Source organism: Diorhabda carinulata, chromosome 2, assembly GCF_026250575.1.
Source record: "Diorhabda carinulata isolate Delta chromosome 2, icDioCari1.1, whole genome shotgun sequence".
Classification (NCBI taxonomy): Eukaryota; Metazoa; Arthropoda; class Insecta; order Coleoptera; family Chrysomelidae; genus Diorhabda; species Diorhabda carinulata.
Window position 1 is genome coordinate 23,295,779 of NC_079461.1, and position 20,679 is coordinate 23,316,457.

At 32.4% G+C, this 20,679-nt stretch overlaps 1 protein-coding gene across 3 annotated transcripts in view; it reads left to right on the forward strand.

Moving 5' to 3' along the window:
* The window catches only part of LOC130904095 (sex peptide receptor), a 258,893-nt gene that overhangs the window by 138,016 nt on the left and 100,198 nt on the right, over positions 1 to 20,679 (forward strand). For all 3 annotated transcript variants that reach the window (XM_057816656.1, XM_057816655.1, XM_057816654.1), the window contains one exon: positions 18,432 to 18,937. In XM_057816656.1, coding sequence (XP_057672639.1) covers positions 18,563 to 18,937 — 375 coding nt within the window. In that variant the 5' untranslated portion in view covers positions 18,432 to 18,562. The remainder of the gene's footprint in view (positions 1 to 18,431; positions 18,938 to 20,679) is intronic.

The window sequence follows — 20,679 nt, forward strand, 5'->3', positions numbered from 1 at the left end:
ATTTAGTCATGAAATTATCATGCATCCTAGAAATTATTATGGTCACTGATCACTGAGAATAGTACCTACTGTAAATCAACTGTGCATAGAACTAATGTGATAATACTAACACAATTCCACAATTTTGAAATATAACCAAATAGAATAGAAATAACATAACTTATTGAGGAACTGAACGAAGATGGTTTTATATAAATTTTTTGTACTGGTTCGCTGACAATTTGGTCTATTAATCTAGTGAGTACCACCGTGGGTACTTTACCGTATAGAGACTATGTGGCTTACCTCTCCAAGTAAATTGAGTACCGTAAACTTTGTCAAATGATAGTCTCGCAATAACAGAGAAAGTATTCGGCTGTTTACTTTGGTTTCTTGCAGAAACAACAAGAGCTATACTTCAACAAACAGTGCGCATACCTATAATCCTCCAGAGTTCCTATTTGTTGGATAAAAGGAACTTTTGTGTCCGATTAGCAGAATACGAAGTAAATCTCTCTGATTATTTCAGATCTGGATCTCCCTCCAGGTTTATGATTTCTTCTTGTTTCCTATTTCTCAAAAACATTCACTTGATGGATTTTTAGAAAACCTATAAAAGGTTGGGATCCTATGAAATAGTTCGTATTTTTATTTCCCAGGTAATCAAGTGATTTGTTGCAGTGAACTTTGGGTATGACCATTACCCACATCAGAGTAACTTTTATTTGTTCTCAGTGAGTTCGGAGACATGACCATACCATAAAGGGCTGCTTTCCTGCTTGATGGAATGAATATCTTTATATTGTTGTAGCTTCTTTGTGCACTATAGACTCTAACCATTCTGACCTGGGCCTTCCCCTGCTTCTTTACGTTCTGGATCTCACTGTAGCATATTGTGTCCTCTTTGGCTCTGCCCTCCAAGTCCCTCTTTTATTTCATCGTTCATACAATTTCCATATATTCTCATGTTTTTCTCTTATTGTCATTCTTTCAGTAAAATACATTAGTATCGATCTTATTATATATTTGTATATACCCATTTTGGCTCTCTTAATTGGTATTGGTCGTTTTTTATAAATTGTATGATATGCTTCAATAGCTATTTCCTATATCTGTTAATCATTATTCCAAGACTAGTTTAGTACCATTTATAATCTCCTATTTTTGTTCTTATTTAAAATACTTGCCACACATTCGTTTTGTTTTTATTTATTTTCAATGTCTGCTATCATTCTCTTTAACTTATTTTTTTGTTTGTCCTTATTAGGACTAAGATCATTTACAGTTCGTAATTTTTTTGGAGTGATTAACATTGCCATTCAGAAGGACTAGTCACTCGTTTCTAAGCAGGAATGCATATATACAAGTTTATATTATGTAACGGTTTCAATGCTTGATAAAAATTTATATTCTGAGAACGAAGACTATAGAACAAATGGGAATGAGAAAATATACATTTTAAAACACGTTTATTTGCTCATTTGCTCTATGAATATGTTCTCAAGATTTTTTTATGTGATATTGATAATTATTTTATGATATAGGTATTTGCTCGGATCAATTTGAATAATTAGACAGAAACATTCATTGCTTCAAAGTTTCCTAGAATGCAATAAAAGCTCTTCTTTTTAGTCGACATCATAAGACTAAAATCGTAGTGAAGCTCATTTTATGAATGAGAAATTGGTTATAATAGTCCCAGAGCTGGCTACAAAAAACAGGGTCGATAAGGTGCGCGCCATTTCAGCTTGTAAACTGGCGGTTCCCACTTAATACATCACCGAACGCCACTTCTTAAGGTCAGCACAGGTCGGATATGAAAATGCCAGCCGGTTTTCCCGAACGAAAAAATTGGCTGAAAAACCTCATAACGGGTGCGCGTGAAACCTTTTGTAACGTGCGGTTTAAGCCTCAAATAAGAGCGGTGTAATAGTGCAAGAAGTTTTGCAGGCCGGAAAACCCTCGTAAGAAGTGATCGAAAGTGTCGGAAAACTCATCTGAAAAACCTCATAACGTGCGAGCGCGAAACCTTTTGTAACGTGCGGTTTAAGCCTCAAATAAGAGTGGTGTAATAGCGCAAGAAGTTTTGCAGGCCGGAAAACCCTCGTAAGAAGGGATCGAAAGTATCGGATCATACAGCTCAATTCTATTCCTTTTATTATAATATTGCAACTAAAAAGTATCATAATAAATTAAAAATGAAATGCGCGCGTTAGATAAGTATATACTTTAACGTATTTTTGCAATGATAGAGGCGAGCGCCGAGATTATCATCTTGCCTCAACGTTCCTCAAAGTTTCTTGGGGCATCACGAGCCGTTACTCAATACTGAGCAACTTTATCAAAAAGTATAACCATTCCCAGAAGTTTTAAAAAAAATTTGATCAAAATCACTTGATAATTGGCGCAGTAAATGAATTAAAAAAAAAAGATAGAAGCCCGTTTTTGCGTTATTGGCGGCGGCTCGAGTAGGTGGAAAATGAGTAAACGCTATAAAATCACGCGCGCGATAAAAAATGATTATATTTCAGCGAGTTTTCATCTTATCTTGATGATTTTTTTTTAATTTCGGGTAGCTCAAACAGGTATTTTGAATGGAGACATCAAAAATAATTTTCCATTAAGCCGAATACGAAAAATTTTCATTTCAAATATACGATTTTCTTCAATTTTTTTCGGCCTGCAAAACTTCTTGCGCTATTACACCGCTCTTATTTGAGGTTTGAACCCCACGTTACTAAAGGTTTCACGCGCAATTTTTTCGTTCGGGAAAACCGGCTGGCATTTTCATATCCGACCTGTGCTGACCTTAAGAAGTGGCGTTCGGTGATGTATTAAGTGGGAGCCGCCAGTTTACAAGCTGAAATGGCGCGCACCTTATCGACTCTGTTTTTTGTAGCCAGCTCCCCGTCTATAATACGAACCGTAGTCAACTGTGAGGGAAGCAATTAATATAATAAGCAAATGAATGCTTCCATTTTACTGGATAATATAATAAAGGTAAAATATCTATTATTGGATTGTGTATCTACAGTTGTTTTGTGAACGAGTATTGAAAAAATTCAAATAGTGAAAGTTTATTATTTCTATTAATTAATTTCCGTTACTATTTTTATACTAACAACAAACATTTCTTCTTAGATAGAAGAAGAAGGAATTAAAAGATACGAGTATGGAAACATTTTTTTGACTATCTGCCGGAAGATAGAAAAATAATCGTAAATTTATCATTCAATGAGCGTGTAATGATGGTTATTACTTAACGATTGCACCATAGCGAGTGGTATAATACATCCGAATGAGAAATAGCTTTTACTCGCGAATAAACAAATTACATCATCAATTTTTGTCTACATGATGATTATAATGTAACATTACTACAACTAAACCAAATACCTACGTACAAACTAGGTACTTAGCCAAATTTTACATCAGAAGGATTGTAATCATATATTAATGATAATGATGACAAAAATGAGAAAATGGAAGCAAAAGTATATAATTTTTTCGGGCTAAAAGAAATAATAATGATCAAACATTAAATTTTCGAAAAGAACATCGGAAAAATAAATAAAAACAGTTAAACTATATATTGCAACCGGTAGTAATAAATTTTTGTCAAGACCTGTTATCGCTAATGTATTACCATCACTGCATTTATCATTCAAACGTTGAAATCAAAACTTCATTAGTAAGAAGAACGATCAGATATACCCGCTTCGTCTAAAAACTGTTATGTTAGTGATGTGCACCTCCAGGAAACTATTATCGAACAAGTGACTAATAATGAAATTTTAGTGATGCTAAATTCGGAAACTAAAGTGTTATCCAAATATGCTTTAGACCGTTAAATGGAAATAAGAAACCCATCAACCATCATGATTCCATAAAATTGTAAAATTCAAGTAGAAAACGAAATCTGATAACTAATAAACAAATTAAAATAGTGAATAATTTTGCCAGACTTAGATTTTAGTCTTTGCTTCTTTTTGGATTCCAATACGATGATTTTCCATATTTTTTGTCGTTAACAGAGGTGTATGGGCAACTCACATGAGACAAGTTTTTGACGACTTCATGACCTCCACTGAATGCTTTGTGTCACTCAAACACTCGCGCGTGCGTGATAAATTAGACTTCAGAACCCATCTGTAGCATTATCAATGATTCTGGAGTCGCAATTCAAATGGAAATACGAAGTTCAAACAAGGTTGCTCAATGTTTTTCTTCATACAATATCGCCAGAAAAAAATTTTGCATCGAGTTACCTTAATGAACATTGTTTATTAAGCTTCATTGCATAACGCCGACGAGGCACTGTAAAATATATAAATATTGTAACTTTGTAATAGTAGTAGATTCTGTTTTTGTCAATGTATTGAATAAAAGTTTCTCAACCTGTAATTTGTTTTCTAAAATCGCCTTCTCGAAGTTCAGTAACGTAATTGGTGCAGTCAGTAGGGAATTTCGTAAATTTATTGAATCGCACGGGAAATTTTTCGTTTTAACGATTAATCGGAATATTCGAATTTGTGTTCGGAAACTGTGAATTCGAAGAACTGCAGATAGTTCGAGTGGACATCGAGCGATTCCAGCGGCTTCAGTGGACGACACCAATGAAGAACTTCAGAAGAGCTAGAAAACGAAGACCGCAATTTTCCTCGGTTAAGAACTAACATCTTTCCAGCCTTTAGGACCCCTAGAATATGATAGCTTTAGTTCTAACGTAAGTGCTCATTCCTTTTTCCACATTCAATAATTTAGTTGTTAATCAAATAAATGAAAATCGTTAGTATATTTTGAGAGCCAATTTGAAGTAGAAAGCATAAGGATATTATATGAAAACATTTTAAGTTTACGACCAAGCGAAGATAATAATTTTGAAAATAGTTCTAGTGAAGATAGTTTAGGAAATATAGATTTAAAAATGACCACATCAGGTACAAACTACCAACTACAACTACTTATATTTAGATTCAATTCCAAATTTTGATCAAACCCTCATACGCTTAATATATTCATAGGTAATTGTGAAAGTTTCATTTCTGCGTTTGCTAGTAATTCAGATAATGCGTTGAACACATTTTTACTTAGAGCTATTATAAGAAAATTAACAGGTAAAGCTCAAATAGTAATTGGTTGGAGCACAAAATTGAAAACATGGGATCAAATCAAATAAGCTTTAAATTTAAGCTTTGAAGACCAACGACACATTGACTGTTTAGTTCAAGAGCTCAAGATCTTATTAAACCATAACCATTTAAGAATGAGACCCTTCATAATTTTGGTATGCGATGCCAAGATTCTAGGAACCTCATTATCACACTTTACATTTAGACTTTAGTGAAAAACGATTATATCTTTTGAACCACGATAAATTGCAACGATTTCTACACAGATGCTCACGTTAAAGAAAATATCAAATAATCAGACTCAGGATTCTCATACTCTCACGAGCCCAAGCAAAGTAACTTAACACACTAGAAACAAATCTGTCATTTATAGAAATTCCAGAAATAAATGCAATATTTTTAGATGACACGAGAAGCTCAAAATCCGAAAATAGCGTATAAATCTAACAAAAATTTAATATTCAAACTGCTCATATTACTTATCACGACGAGGTAGTGTATATTCCATTGTTCAATATTTTTAATTTACAAGAGTCTCACAAATTCTATCTTTCCAAGTTTAGTGAAAAACAAATTATTACTCCTAATACAATTATTCCTCTAATATTTGGTACAGATGCTGATAAAAACAAAAAGTTATTCTTTAATAATACCATGTCGTACTCAAGAAATTGTAAAATTACCAGTTAATGATAAAAATGGCATTGGAATATTAGATTTCGAAAAATTAGGTAATGATCTTGGAACACCAAAAGCATTAGTGAATATAGTTAATAATTTTGCAATAATCTGAATAATAAATTCAAATGAGAACCTTGTAACCTCTTAACATCGAACCCTTGAATTTAGTTGAAGTAAATTTTTGAGAGAAAATGGAAGTAGAATCAGATATAAACTTAGGTAATTCCAATGATAATAAATTTAAAGGAAATTCAAAAAAATATAAGGTTAGATCATTGCAATAGAGAAGAAAAGGAAGCGTTAAGAAAACTTTGTTGTGAATATAGAGACATTTTTTATTGCGAAGGTATTACTTTGAGTTTTACTAACGAAATCAAACATAAAATTAAGTTAACCGACGATAGTCCAATATACACTAAATTTTATCGGCTCACGATAATTCATCTAGAGGAAGTGAAGTGACAAATGGAGAAGAAGGTATCATAGAAGAATCTACTGCACCTATTTGAATCATCCCAAAACGATCAGATGCTACCGGTAAGAAAAAATGGAGACTGGTAATAGATTACCGCAGAATAAATGAAAAAGCAATTCGAAACTGTTATCCAGTCCCAATAATAAGCGAAATCATGGACAAACTAGAAAGAGCTAACTATTTTACATCCTTGGATTTCCACCAAATCAAAGTTGACCCCGAAGACGTACCCAAAACTGCCGTTAGCACCCCATAAGGTCACTTTCAATTCAAGAGAATGTATTTTGGGCTTAAAAATACCCCATACAGTACTTCTCTTCAGGAACACATACGGAGAGTTAAACAAATATTTGACAGACTGAGAAAATTTATCTTAAGGGTACAACTGGACAAATCCGAATTCCTTCAAAAATCTATCGTATACTCAGGTCATATAATTACCACCGAAGGTGTAAAACCCAATTCCGAAAAAATTTCTGTAATCAAAAACTTCCCGATTCCCAAAACCCAAACCGAAATCAAAAGTTTCCTCGAAAAAGGAATGCGAATAATTCATGATAAAGAATTCATAAACTCTTTTCAAAATTATAAAATAATTGTAACAAACGATCCTATATTAAAATATACAGAATTTTCCAAACCGATGATTCTAACAACCGATAGTAGGAACTATTCCCTTGGAGCAGTATTGGCACAAGGTACTATTCCAAATGACAAACCTATAGCTTACGCCTCAAGAACCCCGAACGATTCAGAAATCAATTACTCTACAATTGAAAAGGAATTAGTTGCAATCGAATGGGCTTGCAAACACATATGCATGGACGACCTAACCATAAACCCCTAACCTGGCTTTTCAAGTTAAAAAAACCCTACTCAAAATTGGTGAGATGGTGTTTGAAATTAGAAGAATATGAAAAAACATACAATTACAGCCTCCTAAAAATACCACTAATATACCTCCAAATTTACGAGACGAACTTAATACACCTGGACGAAACCTACTACCCCTAAATCCAATTCCTAAACTATTCATTCAGCTTTTGAAACCACTAACCAAGGATTTTCTCTATTAGATGTAATTATTAATAACAAAGTTTAGTATATCCAAATCTATATCAAAAACTAGATATCTCTCACAATACATACTAAAATCACAAGATAACAAAAGTTAAAATTCTAGAAAATGACAAAGGACGTTTTGTATTCAAATTTTTAGTAGTGAACACAGATCTTAGCAACACATTCTATCTTTATTTTAACATAGACAACTTGTATCATGATTTTAATAGAGTTTATTTAAGACATTTCTTTTCAAATCAACCAAAACCTATCAAATGCACTAAATCAGTTGATACTGTATCAGATGAAAAAGAACAGATCCTTTTACTCAGAAATTATCACGAAGGCAAAACTACACGCAGAGGAATTCCAGAAACCTTCGAAAAATTAAAAGTAAATTACTATTGGAAAAATATGCTAGGCAAAAACCTTATGTTCTGCTGCATCAAAACGATTCCAAATTATACACATCGGAAAATATTATCTTACCTTAACAGATGCATTCACAAAATTCGCACAAGCAATGCACATTCCTTCTAAAACAGCTGTTATTATAAGTACAGCTCTAATCAAATATTTCACATTGTTCGGAGTATCACAATTAATTGTTTTATTTAAAGGTACAGAATTCAATAACGATACTATCACATTACACAAAATTAATATACATTCCACCACAACTGGTCCTCATGAGTCCAACTCTATAGCCGAAAGAGTTCATTCAACCTTGATTGAACATCTTAGAATACTACGAGAACTCTATCCCGATTTAATGAATTACGCAAAAATAGGTTACAATAACTCTATACACAGCTCTACAAGCTTCGAACAAAAAAAAACCTCCCATTTCAGTTTCGTCTTTCGGACCGCCGAAGGAAGATTAGATGCCCCCCAAATTCCATAACTTAAACAATAAACCTGGCCTCCTACCCTTACGACTAGGCACAGCATATATAGAAACAGACTTTCGGACTTTCATACATGTTTATGACATTATAAATATAACCGACCACTTTTTAAATTCGAAGGACCAATATGATAATCTATATAAATCTCTTTCGAATCATCCTAGCATATTCAACTTTACAGAATACTTTGATAATCCCCACCACATAATTCAAGTAATAGAAAATAAAATCAAAAAGGACAATTAAATCCATTATGGAGAAAACATGTGAACGATCTCTGTTTGACGGAATTGGCTCAGCAATAAAATTTTTAACAGGTAATTTAGTGCGGTACGATATAACGAAGCTATTAAAGCCTTATCTAATAATCAAAATAGTATCAAAACATTGCTCACACATCAAATTACATTACTCGAATCATCTTATCCCGCAACCAAGAAATATTGAGCTCACGTATTAATGATTTACAAAAAGAATTACGGAATCTGAAAATAGAAATGATAGAAACTTACCATTTCTTTTCAATTGAACAATTTGATTCTCAATTTCCTATCAGCTTTCGAATCATTCATGATTTACTCGACAGAATTGAAGTGGCTATAAGCTTCACAAAAATGAATACTTCCCACAATTATAAAGCAAATCCAAATGAAATACTTTCAGAGATAATATCAGTTAAGAAAAATATTGATAAAAATAACAAGTTCCTTTTTGAAACTTTGAAATCGTTGAATAATCTTATATATTAAAAAAATTGATGATTTCCATTCCGAGTCCGTTCAGGCGTTCTACCCAACCGATTTGCTTAATTTTTTTTTTCAATGAAAGGTATTGATGCACAGATCAGCCATCAACCATCGGATTTCATTTAATTTTCACCATTCTCAAGTTATACTCAAATGCGATTTCCCCCTGTACATTACTTATGGGAGTTTTTCACATACACACGTTCTATCCTCAATATCTCAGATTCTATTCAAGATAGAGACTTCGTTTTGGTTTAAGAACACTCGCTGAAACACCTTCTTTCTTTTGAGTTTTTGAACACTTAAATCGGTTGAGTTGGAGAGGAGCTAGGCGCGGACATTCAATGTGGAGTTATGGATTTTTGTAGGTTTTTGGTAATTTTTCTACATTCAAAGATCTATATCTCAGGTTCTAATATAGCTACAGAGTTCGTTCTTTTCTATTATAATGATTTCTGATACTTATTTAATGGATTCGTTGCAAGCGAAGCCGCGGGTAAAAGCTAGTATTTTATTATAAGAAGAAATTATTAAAGTTCGAATTTACAGTAAATATAATAGTATTATTTTTATATTAGAAGTACCGATTGTAGAATTTCTTGAATATAACTACTATCATCTTTACCCCTTACCCACACCTTCAAACCAAAATTTTAAACTCATAATTAAACTCATAATACCCCAATCCAAATTTCTCCTTTTAATGAGCAAAACTATGACTCTACAAACTCTAAGTGTCAAGAAATAATTCAAGAAAAATTCATCTGCCAAGGATTACAAAGAAGAGCAAAATGAAGTAACTCTCCTTGCGAAGTCCAGTTGTGATCACTCCGTATAGTGTTATAGTCAAACAAAACTGCAACAAAGACATTACAAACTTTTCTGTGAACGCTAGTTATCTTACTAATCGAACTTAATAATAACGAATGTGACATTTTAATAGAAAAAACTTTTAAATCTAGAAGCCTAAAATATAAAAACAAATTAAATATTCGTACAAAATTTCACCCCAGATAGTGTTAACCTGAAATCTGTACATTTGGATTCAATCGATCTTAACAAAATGAACAATGTCATGAGTGCTATTCAAGAAGTCAGCTGAGAAGATAAATTCTTTACTCATTCATTTTCAAAGTATAGGTTTTTATTCAATTTTATTATATCTCATAGTTACAGCCTATGTTATATACCTAATAATTGAAATAAGAAGAAAGAAGAATCAACCTGAACGGGAAACAGCAAGAGAAGAAGATATTTTGGAAAATTTTCCTCAACTCTGGTCCATCCCCATAGTTCTCTTTTAGAGCGGACGAGTTGCGTTAATGAACATTGTTTATTAAGCTTTATTGCATAACGCCGACGAGGCATTTTATAAAACATATGGATATTGTAGTAGTAGATTATGTTTTTGTTAATGTATTTAATAAACTTTTCTCAACGTGTAATCCGAAGTTCAGTAACGTTATTATTATATAAATAAACAGCTGATAGCCACAGACTAATTGAGATATTGCGCTCAAACTGCACACGAACATAACGAAGGTTTTACCAACTCAATAAAAAATTTTACCCATGTAAACTAGTATTTCCGAAACAAACGATTGAATCCAAGTGATAATCAACAAATTTCCGACCCTATATATCATTTTGAGTTCAAATGGTATTCAAACAGTATGAGAATAATGAACTCTTTTTGTTCCTATCTGATCTGTGACCCAATTTTACGCTACAATAAATTTAATTTACCACCCTTATTTTTGTCCATACTAACTGCTGTCACATTTCTTGATTTATGTTGAACATTCCGTTTCATATTTCAAAAGATAATTACTACTACTACTGTAAGTAGATATGTTGGAAAAATGTATAACTAATCATGATCGTATGTGACAGATATGAGGTAATTATTTCATTTCTTTATGTAATGAATGAATATGTCAAACAAGAAAGGAAGCCTAGGATTGCTATGTTTTATCGAATGTTATTGCAGTTTTTTCAATTTTCTAGTATTTATTCAGTTTTGTGAATGAACAAATAACATTCATATTTCACATAGTGTACAAAAACCGATGTTTGAAGACTGTTTAGAACAAGTACCAATAAGTGTGACACTTTTAATGACAACAGTGTTAAAAATTTTTTTAACACGGTGTTAAAAATATTCATGAAATCAAATGAAATTATGATAACAAAACACATCAATATTATCGTTTAACTATAACAATCACTAACATAAATGCCTTGTGAGGTTAGGGAGTATCACTACACATTACTAGAATCTCCAGTACCAGCTTTGAGAGAAATTTTTCCGCAATGGCATTTTTATATGCAATGGAATAATCAATGGAATAAACAAGGAATAACCTTGGCTTTTTATCTCCTTAATGTTTGCTCCTGAACACAATAACAGTGGCCTGCATATTGCTTTGGTTCTGGCAATTTCCCAAATATATTTTTATAACAATAAGGGCTCAGTGCAATGTACTTACGGAAATATTTAAAATACATCCCAATAATATAGAAAAAAATTACTGACTTTTTTGTTTTTGTGTTTGAAAGTTGTATAGCCAATTATTTATTTGTTATTTCGATATCTTTCATCAATGAACTACCTAAGTATACAATTCTCCAAGCCGACAGGCTCCGCATAATCCGAAAACAGTTGCAACGTCAACCATTAATTATTTATCATCTGGTGCCTCGAGTATAAACTTTTCAACTTGTTCATAATGTAAAATCTTTGATCTTTTAGGACGAAAACCTTCATTTTTCCATTACCTTGAAATATATACTAACATCAACGCCTTTTTTACCTAAGGCGCTTGAGATGATCATTGAATATTTGCCCCACAAAGTTGGTGGGAAATTTTAATGAAAGCGTCTTTAGTATTTGTAAACAAGCGTTTGTTAGTGATTACAGCGTTGACTACGTTATGCAAAATATATCTTGTGAAATTTTTTTGTTGAAAGTACATTTTGTTCGTGAAATTGTACAAGATGTCAATTTGAAAACGATTCTGTATTTTGGACTTTATAATTCACATGCAAATCCACGATATACTTATTTTTACGGGTTTATGTGTTTATTTTATAATTACATCTACTCTCTATCGAGGCCGGAGAGAACCTCTAAAATTTTCAACGGAAGGAAAAACATACCCGATCCTCAATAATTCGCTAGAAATCTGTTGAAAACTATTCAAAACTTTTTTTACTTGTACAAGTTTTGTTAAATATTCTTTATTCAACATTCTCGACACTGTTGTCGTCAAGCCAGCTGGTTTTATTATAACTAAGAATAGGGACGCCCAATTGAATTGCCTGGATAATTTCCTTGTATTTTTGCCTTCCTTCTATCAGAGGCAATATTCTCTCCACCCAGCCTAAAGGTTTGTCTCACCTATGACGCTTGCGTTTTCCACAGTTTGAGGTGTTTCTCCATACTCAAGTAACGGGTTTCACTGCTTGCTCGAGTCCTATCAAAAGTTTAGGTTGCTTTAAGTCCCCTATGGCCAAAAGCGTAACAGAAGCGTGCCTTGCTAGGGGAAAGGATGTGTCCTCTAGCTCCATTTCGTATGTATCTACCTGCTTTTTTTGGTCCATCGATGCAATAGCTGTCCCTCCCAACAGTGTAGCCTGTCCGTCAACTGATCAAGTGAGTAGGATTTCTATATTCTGTCAGGAGGTATCATGAGGATTTCCTTTGCTCTGAGTTCATTCGACTTATGTTAGCTTGGCAATGCCTATCTTCAATTTGAGGCGCAAAAATCACTTTAAAGTAAATGAGCTTAGATATTACATTCAATTGTCTTCAAACGATGTACATAAATAACCGAAAGTGTGGCAGAAAATGCGGTAGAAAAATGATCAACGAAAGATATCTGAATAATAAATCAGGTCATGTTATATGATCGCCTTGATTTGTAGGGCGCGGAACAAACTCAAATTTACACCTTAATAGCTTAATCCACCAAGTTACTTCGCAATATGGTACACTAGGTAGGAATATCATAAAGAAGAGTAAAAGAACACTAAAGATTAACATGCAAAGTGGAAATCAGAGTATTTCTCACAATATTTACTTAACTAATGAGTGTACGTTTCTTCTTGCTACGCTTGTTAAGAAACAATAAGAATCCACACATTTTTGGATGAGATATGAACGATTAAGTTGCTGTTCAGCTAAATCGATAGAATAGTTACCACGAAATTTGGTGAAAAAAATAAAAGCTGCATGAAAAGAGCTTTGGGAAGAAGCTTTTCAAAATATTAGAAAGAAGTTTATCACTTTATCACAGTTCAGAAAACATTGAACATAATTTTGAATATCAATTAATTACTCAAACTTTATTACCAAATACCTAAATCATGAAATATTTTCACGTACTAGAAAAAAATCAAATATGTTAACGACGATCAAAATAAGGTATCAATCAACCAACATTTCCATTTTAGATTTCAGAAGTTGGGTATGCACTCGTAGAAGGTTTATATAATTTTGAATGCACTCGTGATATGGATACACAAAATGTTGTATATTTTTATCGATAAGCAGTCTACATTTTTCATTGTTTCATTGTAATTTTCTTTATCTCAAAACCAATTAAAATGATAAACTTACCCTCAATCTCAGGTGGTTTCATACGTTACCTTAATATAAGGGTTACGGTGACATCTAATTAGCTCCCAAGGCAATTGACTCACAACCTTCAAGTTTCAACCTTCAAATAATGAATGCGCAGGCAATTTATAACGTTTTTCCCAATTCAGTTAGTTTTCTCATTTTTTGAGAGAACTGTAATTCTAAAGCCTATTTCTGCTAAATAAGATTTCTTTTCCTTTCTGGATAATTTATTTTTCTAATTAAATCCTCCAATTTTCTTGAAAAAATGCTGCTTTTCCATTACAATACTTTTCTATGAATCAAATACAAGCCTAGTTCAAAAATTTGATCGACACAATAAGAAATATTGAAATTCTCAATTTATTTTGAAATAATATCTAAAGCTTGGAAAAATGAATGTGAAAATTAAGCTAAGGAACAATAAATGGGAGTGGTAGAAAATTTTTAATCAAAAATATGCTGGTTGTCGGAACGGATATCATATTTTTTATCGACTTTATTATTACTAAAACTAATCGTAAAATTCGAAAATAAACAAAAGCAAATACTTATGTAATTTTTAATTAATAGGGAAGTTTGAAATAAAAACCTTCAGGTGTTTATGGGTGAAATGTATAAAAAGTAAAACCACACACATTTGACGTGGTTAAATTAATGTTAAAAATATTAATCTATGGTTCTCATATATAAAACGAACAATACAAAACAGTCCATTTCGACTCTTTTCAATATTTATTGGAAATAACAGAAATATACCATGTAAGGCGTATTCAGATATTGTATATTATACATTTATGAACTCAATATTGAAAATTACGTGGATTGTTTCTATACACATTTGTGCGTAAAGTATGTTTCTTCACGCATTAGTGAGAGGAGTAAGCTCAATTCGTATTTAGAAGAAACTATAGGTAACGCTTTTATTGATTCCTAAGAGAATATATATGATATATTGATCAATATTTTAATCAAAATTAGTACACAGCAATAGACGAATGCAATTATTAAAAATACTATAAATAAAATATTATACAGAGTTTTAGGTATGGAACGCCTCAATTATCTCTGAAGCGGCTTGTACGATTTTCATAAATTTATGTGTACAAGAATCTTGTGATAAGGCAGGTATTATGGTGATATTTACATTGTTGTCAGATCTTTCCTTTTACCGGAAAAATAATGAACTCTGTTATTTCAAACAGATCACCCTATTTCAAATGTATCTTATATATTATCTTTCAATTGTTTTCAATATTTAAATGCCATAATTTCGGAGTTATAGCTACGTTTGCATTATCTCCGCCGAAGTTAAAACAATACATTTAAGTGGTTATGACTGCTACAATAACAAATTTGACGATTCAATAAATTATTATCGTTTATTGAAAGTCACAATGAATAGAAGTCAACAGAAACGTGTAATATCTTTAATAATTTATATCCTAACCGAAATCTCATAACAAGATCTACTGTCAATAATTAGTAATGAATATAAAAAAATTGCAGTAATTACTGATTCTATGAGCTCCATCAACACCATTAAACAACTCTTTCCCAAACACCCACTAGGTTCCCTCATTAAAACCCAACTATACCTCCTCCACCAATCCAAAGCGTGCGTCCAAATTATCTGGGTCCCATCACACACCAATATCCCAGGAAACGAAAAAGCGGATCAATACGCCAGAGAAGCAGCAGATAACAACAAAGCAACAATTGTGCGCGAAGTGATGGTCAGTGATTTCAAAGCGGTAATAAAAGCGAAAGCTCAGTGTAAGTGGCAAAGTGAGTGGAACAGATCGCAGTCAATATTGAAAACCATCAAACCATACGTTAAACCATGGAAAGGTAGCCCAAAAAGTCGCGCAGATCAAATAAAAATCGATCGCTTAAAGCTGGGTCACACTAAAGCAACACACTCCCATCTATTTAATAGAGAAAACCCACCGATATGTGAAACTTGTAACGAGAACCTTAATGCTGAACATTTATTGTTAAACTGTCGAAAGTACAGAAATGAAAGAATACTTAACAATTTTCCAGACAATATAACCACCTTACTCAATGAAAATTGTAATAACGCAAACATAATTAAGTATTTGAAAGACACCAAATTATATCACAAACTATAATTGACATGTCGCTAATAACCTTTGTAGTTGATGCGACAATAAATTTATAAAAAAAAAAAAATAATTAGTAAAAAAGTTTAACGAAACTGGTTCAGGGTGCAGAAAAACCGCTTCAACTGAAAACAAAACTTGTCGTTTTGGAATTAAAAAAAGAAATGTAAAGATATCACAATAATTTTATTTTTACTTGAAAGCCTGTACCTTAATCTACTTTTCTACATAATTTCTGTGAATATTGAGGCACTTGTGATACAAAACACTACGAGAATATTGAGGAAAGGAGTCGCACAATGATGAAATTGTAAAGCGTCTATTTTCTCTCACCTTTTCGTCCACTTTCTGCACCAAATCTTCATTAACGACCTAAGGACACCCACTCCGTTCTTCATCATGCACATTTGTGCGGCCATCTTTAAATGCTCTCACCCATTTCCTTACCATTCCATCACTCATAATGTTTTGTCCGTAAACTTCACAGATCTCACGATGGATATCGATCGGTTTTACGCCTTTAGCACTAAGAAATCGTATAACAGCCCGTACTTCACGATCAGCGGGACTCACGATTGTCGGAGGCATCTTAAACACTCAGTAAACAACGTACACCATGTTCAGAATCAGACTGTAATGGCGTCAGTGCGTAGACAAGAGATGTAGGTAACCAGCGCGCATGTGCGGAACGCCGACCTTGAGGTTGCGACGGCGGAATCGCAAAACGGTACTTACTTAAAAAATATGCCTCGTATTTGTGTCCTGTTAGAAGGATATCCACACTTTAGTACTACACAAATATCCAGGGAACTTGATATTTCGCAAACATCCGTAATAACAATTTTACGTGATAATAAATTCCATCCATACAAAATAACGTTGGTTCAAGATGACGATTTTGATAGACGTGAAGAGTTTGCAGACCTGATGATGGAAAAATGTTACAATCAAATTTTTTGAGTAATGTTATGTTTTGGGTTGAGGCAACTTTTTGTATTAATGAAAACGTAAATCGGCATAATTGTAGATACTGGTCTCGTAACAAACCTCGTTGGATGTATGAATTCCACACCCAATATCCAGAAAAACTGAATGTATGGACTGGAATAATAGGCGACAAAATAATTGGTCTCTTTTTCATTGATGGAATCGTAGACATCTAAATCTACAATATATATTGTAACTTTGGTGGAGATACTTCAAATGTAGCCGTAACTCCGAAATTATGGCATTTGGATATAGAGAATATTACATGAAAAAAAATCAATATTTCTTAAGGATTTCGAAAAGCGAAAAATATATGCGGTGATCTATTTGAAATAACAAAGTTCATTATTTTTCCGGAAAAAGATAAGATCTGACAACAATGTAGATACCACCATAATACCGGCCGTATCACAAGACCCTTGTGCACAAAAATTTACAAACATCCTATAAATCGTTTGATTAAACTAAATTAAAACTCACTCAGTATGTGTGATATGTGCAATTATCAAATTTCAATGGTTTAGCTTGGTCTAAACAGATTCAGCAATTACAGTATTATTACTAATTTTAGTAAGTATTCCATAGCAAGAATTGCCGGTAACGAGCATGGATATAGTAGAAATGGATTATCTTCCAATAAAATCATATTACCATTATTTTCGGATAGAAAAGGGATATTATCACTCATTAATATTTATTTAGAATTATTATTTGTTTTACTTAATGTAGAGTCTACTTAAGCTAAACTCTCTGCAACTCTAGATAACATCCAGCCTCCGTGTTCTTTTACGGCTAGGATGTCTCCTCCAGAGTTTGTTAAGATGGTTTCGATGATCTTGCTATAATAGATGTTTTTGCCCACTGGGTTGTTTTGTTAATTTATCATTCACATATTTTGAGAAGAATCTGGAAGTATCCACCATAGGAGGTGATAAAGCAATATACTTTCTAATACAAGTCAAATAGTTTATTTTTGAATTAGTTGGATTCAAAATAGTAAAAACCCTTTCTGTCCATTTTTTAGTTTGTCAACTTAATATTTTCTCTGTGCTCTTCCATGAAGGTGCGTTTTTATAATTCGTACTCAGATGATAATTATCGTTTTCGATTATATTTATGACAATACCAATATTGTCATCTAGTAGTTTCGACATATATATTTTCAAGCTTGCCACAGCACAGTTCTAGCACTTGGAAGTTTGGGAGATACCATTAGCAGATTCAATTTGAATAAATTCTGCTACAAATATTCAATCGCAGTATCTTTCAATCTTACTCCATACATTCTAAGTAGAAAATAGGAGAATGGAAAGATGCGTGACTATCATATAAATCAAAAGATGTGCCATAAATTTATTATTTTTTGTTATTCGAATTGCAAAAGGATATACATTCTAGTCTTTTTATATACTATTCCTACTTTAGATGTTGAATTATGTAAAGTAGCTGCTCAGTTTAAAGTGCTTTATTGTATAATGAGTTTTAGAATATACTTTTTTGTTATTTCTAATCCCACTTCTCTTAATTATTAAAATTTTATAAATTATTATATCATGTTTCTTGGAAACAAATTTCCATAATACATATGGTTTCATTCCAAAACTTCAATGAACTCACTTTTACCCCGCGGCTTTTGAATATCATTATTATACTATAGGTATACATATACAAACTTATACAATTTTCATATATTTATACTTCCTTCTTATTACAGATTGTCATCGCGTAGAAAATAATAGAAGCATGAAGAATCAAGCGTGTATTAAAAATATCCCACCTCGACATTGTATCCAGTAATAACGACCATCAAGTTAACTACTGATCGATAATTCGTCGGATAACATCATGGCCGAAAACGATACTTACATAAACCAAGATAGGACATCATCGAATCTGACACTTCATGATTCAAATTTATCACATTTAAACGTAATAAATATCACAACGGAAATGCCTATTACGTACGCTATACCTTTATATGGTTACCTAATGCCTATCTTACTGATAATAACCATTGTTGCTAATACGTTGATTGTAATAGTATTGAGTAGAAGGCATATGCGTAGTCCTACCAATGTTGTACTAATGGCTATGGCACTGTGCGATATGTTCACTTTATTAGTTCCGTCACCTTGGTTGATCTACATGTACACTTTAGGAAACCACTACAGACCCCTATATCCAACTGGACTATGTTACGCATGGAGTTATATGCATGAGGTGAGTAGAAAATCATTCAAACTCAAAAATTGATATCTAAAAAATCGATTTCTAGTATTTACAATGTAAATATAAATACATTTTAAGAGAAACAACAAAGATACCACAATAAAAAATATCTGGAGTATCTTTCCATTGCAAGTATATTACATGTAGAGAGCTGTTTTTTTTATAGGCAACTTATGAAAATCCCCAATTCCTTTTTCCATTTAAGTCCCTTCTATTATTTGTAGTAGTTGTTGCTGTGATTAAATATCTAAAATTGAAATATTTATTCGATTTATTGCTTGAGAACAGGCTAGATGGTCAGCAAAATGATCAAGAAAAATCCTGTAAAAAGTCTATTTTTGCGAATAAAAGCTTTCCTTAATACTCCTTGTTGTATTGTTGTACCGTTAGCTTCACCTTTTGTTTGTAGTATAGTGTATATATAGGTTATATATAGATTAGTTGTAATACTATAAGAAAAATTGTTTTTGTTGTTGGGTAAATATAAAGAGTAAACAAGAATCTCAAGTGTTAGTTAAGCATTATATTTTACGTCCGCTGGAAGATCGCTCTCTCTTTTTAAAATTTGCTATATGAATATGAATGATGGTGAACATCCGGGCCCATCATGTACTGCAACTGCTCAAGTAACAATTAATAAGCAATAGACTTCATCCGAGGAACGGAAATTTTTCTACATCATGTCTTCAGATTCCATAGGTGTAATCACAATTGATTATTTATAAGAACGGATAACAATAGCTTTGTCAATGTTGTTTTGATTTGCTGATACGTTTTCGTGCCAGATACGGGAATAAAACGACCTCATTTGTTGAAGAAAATAAATAATGCATCTATCAATTTGTCAGCTATCAATGCAGGAAAATTAGCAGCAGCGAAGAAATAATGATAAAGACATTTTGTGGAGTTTCGAACGATTATTTTTCGGATTGTTTGAGAAAATCATAAACTCGTTGTATTAAGTTGAAACTATGCTGGAAAAAATATTTATACATAATACATTTGAAGAGTTACTCTCTCCCTAAACCACTCTTGTAGATTTTGCTTTTATATTTCTTCTTTACTTTCTCTACGTAGAGAAAATTGATCATCAGCACTAGCTTCTTTTAAAAGACATTTGCCATAATTCATTTTTTGAGGAAACCCAACCACATATACTGTAATTTTATATCTTAACTGATAAACTGAAACGATATATTTTCATTAATCAAGATTTAATCTAGTAGTATCCTGTAGCCCACCTTTACTTTTTACTAAAAATTTCAAAACAACAAACTCAAGTAAACTTGTGGAAAATAAGCAAAAGCAGCTGTTTTCACAAATCTTATTTCACTGCCTTAATAACAATGGAAGTTTCACAAAAGTTCCATATTATTCTTATGTGTTAAAATATTCTTCCTAAAGCTCCATTATTATCTATGCTAAAAGTTTTAGAACATGGAAGTATTTAAATAATTACATTTTAAGAATACATTATGAATAGAGACAAATTGTATAATATCTTTTATTTTTCTGTCATCGTCCAAAATCATTCTATGGATTAATCGACATTTACCATCAATATAACATATACAAAAAAAATGTTCCAAATTGGTATCCATTACATATTGTCAGTCAAAACTTTTCAAGCTCTATATCCTGCTGTTGTTCATCCGTCTTATTCACCGGTTCTTACGCCGGTCGAATTCTATTGTTTTTAAAAATGCTCGTGGTACCATAGGTTTTTCTACGGA